Raw genomic sequence first — 9,938 nt, forward strand, 5'->3', positions numbered from 1 at the left:
GATCGAGGAGTTATGTCTCTCATGCATTGGTACGTGTAAAGAGCTTAGGTCCTTTCTTTCCGCTAGCTCAAAGGTGTTTTGCTTTCTATCTCCTCTACGTGACATATAATACTAATCTAGAGTTCACCATGGAAGTTGCCCTTTAGGTGTAATGGGCTGTCAGAATGTTAGAGAAAGTTATAAGGAAGAGGGATCTAATACATATTTAGGCTGTGTTTAGTTCGCGAAATGAAAGTTTTTGATGTCACATCGAATGTTTCGGGGATGTTGGAAGGGGTTTTTAGATACTAATAAAAAAATAATTACATAGCTCGCCTGGAAACTGCGAGATGAATTTATTAAGCCTAATTAATTCATCATTAGCGCGTGTTAGTTACTGTAGCACTTATGGCTAATCATGCACTAATTAGTCTTAAAACATTCGTCTCGCGATTTCTAATCAAAATGTGCAATTAGTTTTTTTTCGTCTATATTTAATACTCCATGCATATGCCGCAAGATTCGATGTGATAGTTTGGGGTAAAAATTTTTGGACTAAACCCAGCCTTAGTTTCCTTGGGGAGAAAATGGTCTAGTAGCTTCTCAGTACGTTCTGGTCTAAGTTGGAAAGAAAAGGTATGTCATCATCATATATTGGTGGCATGGAGAAGAGAGAGATGCACGAAGCGTAAAGCGCGCGAACAGTGGTCCAACAGGCCAGTATGAACATATCTTATGCTTTTTCTAAGTAGACCTATTATTGTGGGCTGAAAGCATTTTGTTCTTTAGGGAAGGACATAGCAGATGCTGCCTACTGTTAGGCAAGTGCACGAACGAGTGGTCATCCAAGCGAAGGTAGTTGGACTTGGACACCGTGTTTGTATATAGCGGTAGAGTAGGATCGGAGAACATGAGTCACGGCGCATTGGCACACGGAAATCGCATTGTTTCCCATCACCAGTAGCCCAACGGCATGGATGCAGCTAGAAGAATTGTCTCGCTCTTTGGGAGGTTTAGGAAATGTTTCATGCGACGTGTATGCTTATGCCATGCCAAAGTTTGAGCAGATTCTGATCACAATCCAGAATCCACGGGGTAAACCGGTAAAAAGAGAATGCGAAGGGCCTTTTGTGCTGGGTTCTTTGAATCCCGGCCAACCGACGTACTATTGCCGCCTTGACCAAGGCACACTATAGACTATCGAGCCATGACCGAGAGTGGTCAGCTAATACAGATGGATGGAGCGATACCACGCACGAGCACGACACGAAAAATCTTTGGACATTCAGGAGGAATATCCGGACGGCGCCACTCGCAAGGAAAGAGACGATCGGAATCATCGTCAACCTCATCGAAGAAAGCCGGACGGGACGTCGGCACCAAGTGCTGCAACCGCCCGCGCGTCGCACGCACGTCACCCCATTCATTCCCTGCCAGTTTGGTGCGCCGTACATGACGCGAGATTTTGGTACGACGCGAGCGCGGGCGGAGACGGCAGTTCGCCGGGTGACCGGGACGTGACGCCGACGGCTCCTCCGCCTCCAACGGCTACTGTGGACCGCCGTTGACGGGATTGTCTCGTTGAGTCGGGAGTCAATAGTCCTCTTCATTCGATGCAGTCTACAGTTACTTACGCTTATGGACCGGCGGCGAACGAATGGGGGCGGCCATGTGGCAATGCGTTTCCACGCCGACCTTTGGTTAAGAACCACGTCGTGCGCTCAGGATTGGCCTATGCGCATTGACCGGAACGGGGCCATATATCATTTGATCCTGGGCTGGACCGCCACCGCCCACCAGGAAAACTATCAGCAAGGTAAGCTAAGAACAGTTAACCAGCTGCCAGTTTCTCAAAAAAAAAGAAGAGAGAGACTTAACCAGCTGCCAGCATGCTGTCAAGCAGAAGGTATCCCTAGGCCTTGTTTAGATCCCATCAAAGTTCCAAGTTTTTTCACTCTCTCTTCATCACATCAATTTTTAGCCATTTGCATGGAGTATTAAATGTAGGTAAAAAAAATAACTAATTACATAGTTTAGTTAGAAATCACGAGATGAATCTTTTGAGCCTAGTTGGTCCACGATTAGACAATATTTGCTAAATAAGACAAAAGTGGTACTATTCATCAGGTTGAAAAAAGTTGCAATCTAAACAAGGCCCTAGCAGGGAAATTCTAAAGTAATCATGCTGATTCTTGCCAAAGTCGTGCACTCGGCATTTGATTCAGGGTGTTCGGCTGGTACACAAAGCACTGGATGATTCAATAGTATTCTGTGAGAGAACCAAAACAAACTGAAACAAAACCGAGACAAGAACAACCGAACAGCTGAAACAGGTTTTGGACTTTTGGTCAGGCAGCAACTGAAAATCATCGCACGGATGGACGGGCTACAAATAAAAATTTAGAATTTAGAATTAGAAAAAGCGAAACAAAAGGAGCAGACGGTGGGGCACCACTAGACTGCTACGTGTACGACAAGTCATTCTTCCCCAAATCAGCCTCGCTGTTGCAAAGATTAGGAGCACCCGCACTACGCTGCTCTCGCTCTCGGTCTCGCCCATTCCATTTGAACCAAAACCCTCTCCCCTCTTGTCTCCATCCCGGATCAAATCGCCACCGAAAATTCCCCAAAAAACAACAAGCACTTGTTCATCATCAGAGTAAACGCGGTAGAACCCTAGCGCGCCGTTCCTCCGACGACTCACCTCCCACCCACTCACCCACCCCCATGGCGGCCAACCCCTCCACTGGCGCCGACGCCCCCGCGGCCCCGGCGGCGGTGCGGCTCTCGGCGGCGGCGCAGGCGGCCACGATCCAGCCCTCCTCCCCGCGCTTCTTCTTCTCCTCGCTGGCCGGGACCAACCCGGCCTCCCCGCACCGCCGCATCGCCATCGCCGTCGATCTCTCCGACGAGTCCGCCTTCGCCGTCAAGTGGGCCGTGCAGAACTACCTCCGCCCCGGGGACGCCGTCGTGCTGCTGCACGTGCGCCCCACCTCCGTCCTCTACGGCGCCGACTGGGGCTCCATCCCGGTCTCCGTCGCTGACGAGGCCGACGCCGCCGAGGACGCCGCCGCCGCCGCCGTCGAGGGCGGCCCCTCCGAGGAGGAGCTGCAGAAGAAGCGGGAGGAGGACTACGACGCCTTCACCTCCACCAAGGCGCAGGACCTCGCGCAGCCGCTGGTCGACGCCCAGATCCCCTTCAAGATCCACGTCGTTAAAGACCACGACATGAAGGAGCGCCTCTGCCTCGAGGCTGAGCGCCTTGGCCTCTCCGCTATGATCATGGGGAGCCGCGGTTTCGGGGCATCCCGGAAAGGCGGCAAGGGGAGGCTTGGGAGTGTCAGTGATTACTGCGTACACCACTGTGTATGCCCCGTTGTGGTTGTTCGCTACCCTGATGATGCTGCAGGTGCCGGTGGAGATGCAGCAGGGGCGACAGATGAGCTGCACACTGTACCAGAGGACGAACCTGTTTATCACGATGCCCCTGAGGTGCAGAAAGGTCTGCCTCTTTCCTTTTCTTATAACTCTATGTTTTCACTTTAATAATAATGCTGATTGACTATTTTGCAATGAAGTGTTTTATGCAACGTCTTAGTACATAACTTTCTGATATGGAAGACAAATGTTAGTACAGTATAGTTGATTCGGTAAGGAATTTCCTTCAGTCATTTTGTTATTTGTTAATCTTTGATCTTTTGTAAAAGTTCTAGCGTCAATGACAAGCCTGATAGCGTGGTGTGTTTCATGGTACTACTGTCCTCAGGCTTATTTAAAGACCCATAAATCTTTTTGGCCAGGCAAATTAGTTTATGTTAAATCAATTAACTTGCTTCAGGCTCTTGTAAACTGTTAAGAATACTGATATTGTTTAATGCTACATGTTTGCCGGTTCTTTTAGAATTGTACCAGGACAATACCATCGTAGTGGCAAAGCTACAAGTGTACATGAAAGTATGGTGCAGATACATCTGCTTCTGCAGACTGCATATCTTCACTGTTGATATTGCTTTTTTATTCCTTGTTTAATGCAAAAATATGCAATGCAATTTTCCTGTGTATGTTGCTATAAAAAGCTGATGTGCTAAGTTGGTTATGCTGGATAGTGTACATTGAAAGATTGAGGAAATATTTGCTCAGATATGATTTTAACGTGTTTAGAGTAAGCACACAAAATTTATATTCAAGTGAACAACAATTTTGCAGATATTAAGCAAACACTGAACCTTGCCAGACAGAATTATAATGTCAATAGCTATATTATTAGTTGCGTGTGGCAGGGCTGGCAAGAGTTGGGCGTGTTACATCTCTAGTTACTTTTTTTATGAGTGTATAGGCTGATTGATAAATCGCTATTTTATTTTAAATTTTTAATAGTTCAATACTCACTGTAGAAGTTTATCATAAATCAGAATGGTAGACTATGCTTTCCAGTTGAATAAATAGGGAAAATTTGCATCATGGGACAATAACTCCAGTAGCTCAGATGCTTTGCCAAAGTTGCACATAGCTACTTAGCTTGCTTTGCAATTTAATCAAACTAGTTCAAGACTGCCTGCTTAAAATTAGTCTCTCTTTTTCTTAGGTCTAATCTGTCACACATTTAAGGTTGTCACTAAAGCAGAAGTTTATTCACTACCACCTTCGTGGAGGGTTTTCCACTTCAAAGTGTTTGCTTGTTTGGAAGGTTTTGCCTAGCGACACAGACATTTAAAAACATCGCGTACTTCAGAAATCTAGAATATTTTTTTTCTTATTAAAAACAGTTGTCTCAACATAGTAGGTCCCAAGCCCCGGTAAAAGAGGGGGGTTGTGATAGGCGTGGCGAGCCAACGTTAAATCTAGCCATTCTAATGGAGATGAAACCCGAAAGAAAACCGTTGGGGCGTAACCCTCTTAGTGACGCGCCATATCGGAACCCGGGTATGGTGTTAAATGAGCAAGGGACAGGTCGTCACCCCCGTGACGCGCCGTGTCGCGATCTGGGCACGGTGTCAAGTGAGCAAGGATCGGGTCGTCGCATCCTTAGTGGCGCGCTACATCGGCGCCCGGGTGTAGTGAAAAATGAGCAAGAGTCTTCACATCTGAGTCGACGGGTGTGAAGGGTAAGGAAGCTAGTCGAACCAACTAGGATCCGTTTAGGTAGTTGGAATGTAGGGTCGCTTACAGGTAAGTTATGAGAATTAGTTGATACCGCGACTAGGAGGCGTGTAAATATATTATGCGTTCAAGAGACTAAATGGAAGGGTCAGAAGGCGAAGGAGGTGGACAATACATGTTTCAAGCTTTGGTACACAGGGACAGTCGCGAATAGAAATGGAGTAAGAGTTTTGATTGATAAAATCCTCAAGAATAGTGTGGTGGGAGTGAGAAGGCAAGGAGATAGGATTATCTTAGTCAAGCTTGTCATTGGTGATATGATCTTGAACGTGATTAGTGCGTATGCCCCCCAAGTAGGCCTCGATGAGAGTGCTAAGAGATAGTTCTGGGAAGACTTAGATGGCCTGATTAGAGCTGTACCTAGTAGTGAGAAGCTTTTTATAGGAGATCTTAATGGGCATGTAGGTACTACAAGCGCAGGTTTCGAGGCAGTTCATGGAGGTTTTAGGTATGGTAGTAGGAATAAGGAGGGGGAGGAAGTTCTAGACTTCACGGTAGCTTTTGACCTGATGATAGCTAACACTTTCTTTAGAAAGAGAGAATCTCATCTAGTGACCTTCAGTAGCGGACAACGCTCTAGCCAGATTGACTTTGTCCTCGCAAGAAGAAAGGACAAACGAGCATGCTTGGGTTGCAAGGTGATACCAGGGGAGTGTGTTGTTTCTCAACATAAGCTTTTGGTGGCAGACTTTCGTTTTCAGGTGCGTGCCCGTAGGGATAAACAAGCTAAGATTGAAAGAACAAAGTGATGGAAACTAAAAGAGGAGACGCCAGGGGTATTCAGGGGAAGGGTTATCAAAGTAGGCTTTTGGAAGGAAGAAGATGACATAAACAACATGTGGGAGAAGATGGCAACCAACATCCGGAAGGTGGCCTCAGAGGTGTGTGGAGTAACCAAAGGAAGTGGAGGCGAGGCTAAAGATACTTGGTGGTCGAACGAGGAAGTCCAAAGGGCTATTAAGGAGAAGAAAGAATGCTATAGACGCTTGTATCATGACAGGAGTGTGGACAACATAGAGAAGTACAAGGTAGCAAAGAAGACTGCAAAGCGAACTGTAAGTATGGCAAAGGGTAGAGCGTAAGAGGATCTTTACCAACATTTGGGTACGAAGGAAGGAGAGAAGGACATTTATAGGATGGCTAGGGTTCGTGAGAGAAAAGAGACTTCAACCAAGTTAAGTGCATTAAGGATGAAATGGAGCATCTCTTGGTGAAGTTGGATGAGATCCGACATCGATGGCAAGAGTATTTTCATAAATTGTTTAATGGTGAGAATACGGACACAACCTTTCAGTTGTATGACTCTTTTGATGACACCAATAGGCGCTTTGTGTAGAGAATCCAAGAATTTGAGGTCAGAGAGGCGTTGAAAAGGATGAAAGGAGGTAAGGCGATGGGACTGGATGGTATGCCAATCGAGGTGTGGAGATGCCTCGGGGACATAGCTATAGTATGGCTAACCAAGCTATTCAGTCATATTTTTTGATCGAACAAGATGCTTGACGAGTGGAGGAGAAGTATATTGGTATCGATCTACAAGAATAAAGGGGATATTCAAAGTTATTATACTAATTATCGGGGAATTAAGTTGATGAGCCATACTATGAAGCTATGGGAGAGTTATCGAGCATCGCTTGAGAGCAATAACGCGGGTCTCTATGAACCAATTTGGTTTCATGCACGGTAGGTCAACTATGGAAGCAATTTTCTTAATAAGACAAGTTATGGAGCGGTATAGGGAGAAGAAGGACCTACACATGGTTTTTATTGACTTGGAGAAGGCTTATGACAAAATACCAAGGAATGTTATGTGGTGGGCTTTGGGCAAACATAAAGTCCCAACGAAGTACGTCGGGCTCATTAAGGACATGTACATCAATGTTGTGACTAGTGTTCGAACAAGTGATGGAGACACGGATGACTTCCCGATTAGGATAGGACTACATCAAGGGTTAGCTTTGAGCCCTTATCTGTTTGCCTTGGTGATGGATGAGGTCACAAGGGACATACAAGGGGACATCCCTTGGTGTATGCTTTTCGCGGACGATGTAGTGCTAGTTGATGAAAGTCGGACAGGAGTTAATCAGAAACTGGAGTTATGGCGGGAGACTTTGGAGTTCAAAGGTTTTAGACTCAGCAGAACTAAAACTGAGTATATGATATGTGACTTCGGCACTACTACTCGGGAGTAGGAAGATATTAGTTTGGAAGGTCAAGTAGTGCCTAGGAAGGATACCTTTCGATGTTTAGAATCAATGCTACAGAGACGGGAATATTGATGAAGATGTTAGCCATAGAATCAAAGCAGAGTGGATGAAGTGGCGCCAAGCATCTGGTGTCCTATGTGACAAAAAGGTACCACAGAAGCTAAAAGGTAAGTTTTATAGAACGGTGATTAGACCTGCTATGTTGTATGGTGCAGAATGTTGGCCTACGAAAAGACGACATGTTCAACAGATAAGTGTTGCGGAAATACGTATGTTGCGTTGGATTTGCGGTCATACAAGAAGGGATCGAGTTCGGAACGATGATATACGTGATAGATTAGGGGTAGTACCAATTGAAGTAAAGTTTGTTCAGCACCGGTTGAGATGGTTTGGACATGTCCAACGGAGACCTCCAGAGGCACCGGTGCGTAGTGGAATCCTAAGCCAGGATAGTAACGTGAAGAGCGGCAAAGGAAGACCGAAGTTGACTTGGGTAGAGGCAATAAAAGGAGACTTGAAAGGATGGAATATACTTAAAGACTTAGCCTTAGATAGGAGTACTTGAAAAAACAGCTATTCACGTGCCTGGACCTGGATTGCTTCTGCTGGGTTTCAACTCTAGCCTACCCCAACTTGTTTGGGACTTAAAGGCTTTGTTGTTGTTGTTGTTGTTGTTAAAAACAGTGTTTAAAAGGCGGCTAGGCGTCCAGGCGAGTGCTGGGTCCGCTGGACGCCTAGGCGACACCTTTGAAACGCTGGTTAAAAATTATCTTGATTGTCCGCCTCTCTAATCCTTTACGCATCTAGAGTATTTGTGTCACTTCTATGGTGGTATCGGCCCCCTCCTTTTTTCTGTTTATTCTTATGCCCTGACAAGGGTCCTCCGTATTGCTACTGCCATGCTGTTATCATGCCATCCTCACTTCTCTTATTGCCTTGGTGTTACTACTCTGTTACTTTCATCCTCTCATGTTGTTACTTCTCCCTAGTTGCATTAAATGAGAACCAACATTGTCATTAAACCGCTTCAAACTACAGATCATCCACATATTATTGATTGAAGCATACCATTTTATCATCTTATTTTTCATTTATAAGTAACCATGCTGTGGATATAGTTACTGTTGTCTGCTAGCTCAAGAACACAAGCTATTCTTCTTACTTGGAAGTTGTTTGGAACAAATGGATCTGGACTAGGGGCCTTATTGGTTTGTTGGCCCTGTTGCCATCACCATTTTTTTATTCTTAGCTTGTGGGCAACTTGTGACAGTAGGTACAGGGAGTTTAACATGTCCTTGGTTGCAGAAAATTGTAACAAAAGATTAAAAAAAAACAAGACAGGGATATTTTCCCTACACGATTGAACTGTATGATGTGCTAGGTCCTTCAGTTTGGGATAGAATTGTCCTACTTGTTTCTGAGTGTTGGCAACTTACTGATGATAGTTTGAGATACAAAAATGCTTTGGTCCTTGTGTACATCTATTTGTTGTTCATATGCAGTTTTCCATCAGAGAATAAAACACATTTCATATGCAGTTGCCTTTTGAATATTCTTTGAGAAAAAAAAAATGTTTGAGTAGAATACTGGTGCCGATGTTCTATGATGCCATATTTTAACTCGATTTTGCAAAAACAGTATCGCTGCATTAGCACTGTGTTTGCTTGTTATTTCATCTAGTTTGATGGAGCATATATTCATTTGCTCTCATGTCTTGCATGTTGGGTGCCCCTATTTGACAATTGACAAAAACATGACCAGTCACTTCGTCGTATGCCAATCTTTGCTTTCTTGAACCTCATAATCAGCCTGCTATCCAACTTTTGTGGTGTGGAAATCGACTTCTTGACATATGTTGCTTGCTTGATTCTGATTCCACTGTATCTGTGGATGCAGAAAACTGAGGTAATGGCCGCAAGCAGCTGGAGAACGAGGAAAACATGAGGCTTGTATTGTAGTGAGGCGATCCTGTGTATCTGGAAGATGGGACCGGCTGTTTATCTTTGGTTCTGTATATCAACTGCGTATCATGATCAGCTAGCTGCTTCCCGTTTGAGTTTCATATCGGAGTCCTAGATCATCGGAGTCTTTGTTGGTTTGCTTGTGAGATGTTTATGTCGTCGACACTCGACACCATGTACTCTTCCCGTGGGTAGAAGCTGTATTGCAGATGCTTATGCTGGGGGCTGGGCTCTCCTGTCTTGTTTTGCGGAGCCGGTGATGAGCTTTATGTTCTCAAATGGTAGCAATCTACACGGTATCATCTGCTCTATTCAGCCTGTTTACTGTATTGGATACTTGTTAATGGAGAACCGCTACTTTTCTGTATTTATTACTCCTCCGATATTGGATAGAATAATTGCTTAGCTGGACATTTTTTTCTGTTAAAATCATCAGCTTATGCGTGCATGCTACACGTTTGTATTTTTTTACTGGTTTGTGAAGAATTTATTAGAAATAAATTTGTCAAAAGAAATGCCATGTAAGCCGCTTCTAGATCAGTACCCCCTCTTTCTCAAATAAGTGCACATTTCGTATTTCATGAAATTTATCTAGATTTATAAAAAAAAACAGTATGTATATTTAAATTTG

The 9,938-nt window shown here is 44.7% G+C and overlaps 1 protein-coding gene across 1 annotated transcript; it reads left to right on the forward strand.

The window, feature by feature from the left end:
- The first annotated feature begins 2,495 nt into the window (after positions 1-2,495).
- Positions 2,496-9,718, forward strand: LOC136459127 (universal stress protein PHOS34-like). The gene is made up of 2 exons (XM_066459029.1): positions 2,496-3,481; positions 9,243-9,718. The coding sequence occupies exons 1-2, from the start codon at positions 2,707-2,709 to the stop codon at positions 9,248-9,250; spliced, it is 783 nt and encodes a 260-aa protein (XP_066315126.1). The 5' UTR covers positions 2,496-2,706; the 3' UTR covers positions 9,251-9,718.
- The last annotated feature ends 220 nt before the right edge of the window (positions 9,719-9,938 follow it).

Source organism: Miscanthus floridulus, chromosome 6 (assembly GCF_019320115.1).
Source record: "Miscanthus floridulus cultivar M001 chromosome 6, ASM1932011v1, whole genome shotgun sequence".
Taxonomy (NCBI): domain Eukaryota; kingdom Viridiplantae; phylum Streptophyta; class Magnoliopsida; order Poales; family Poaceae; genus Miscanthus; species Miscanthus floridulus.

Coding starts and splice junctions, on each gene's coding strand:
- LOC136459127 (XM_066459029.1), top strand. CDS start 2,707: ATGGCGGCCAACCCCTCCACTGGCGCCGACGCCCCCGCGGCCCCGGCG.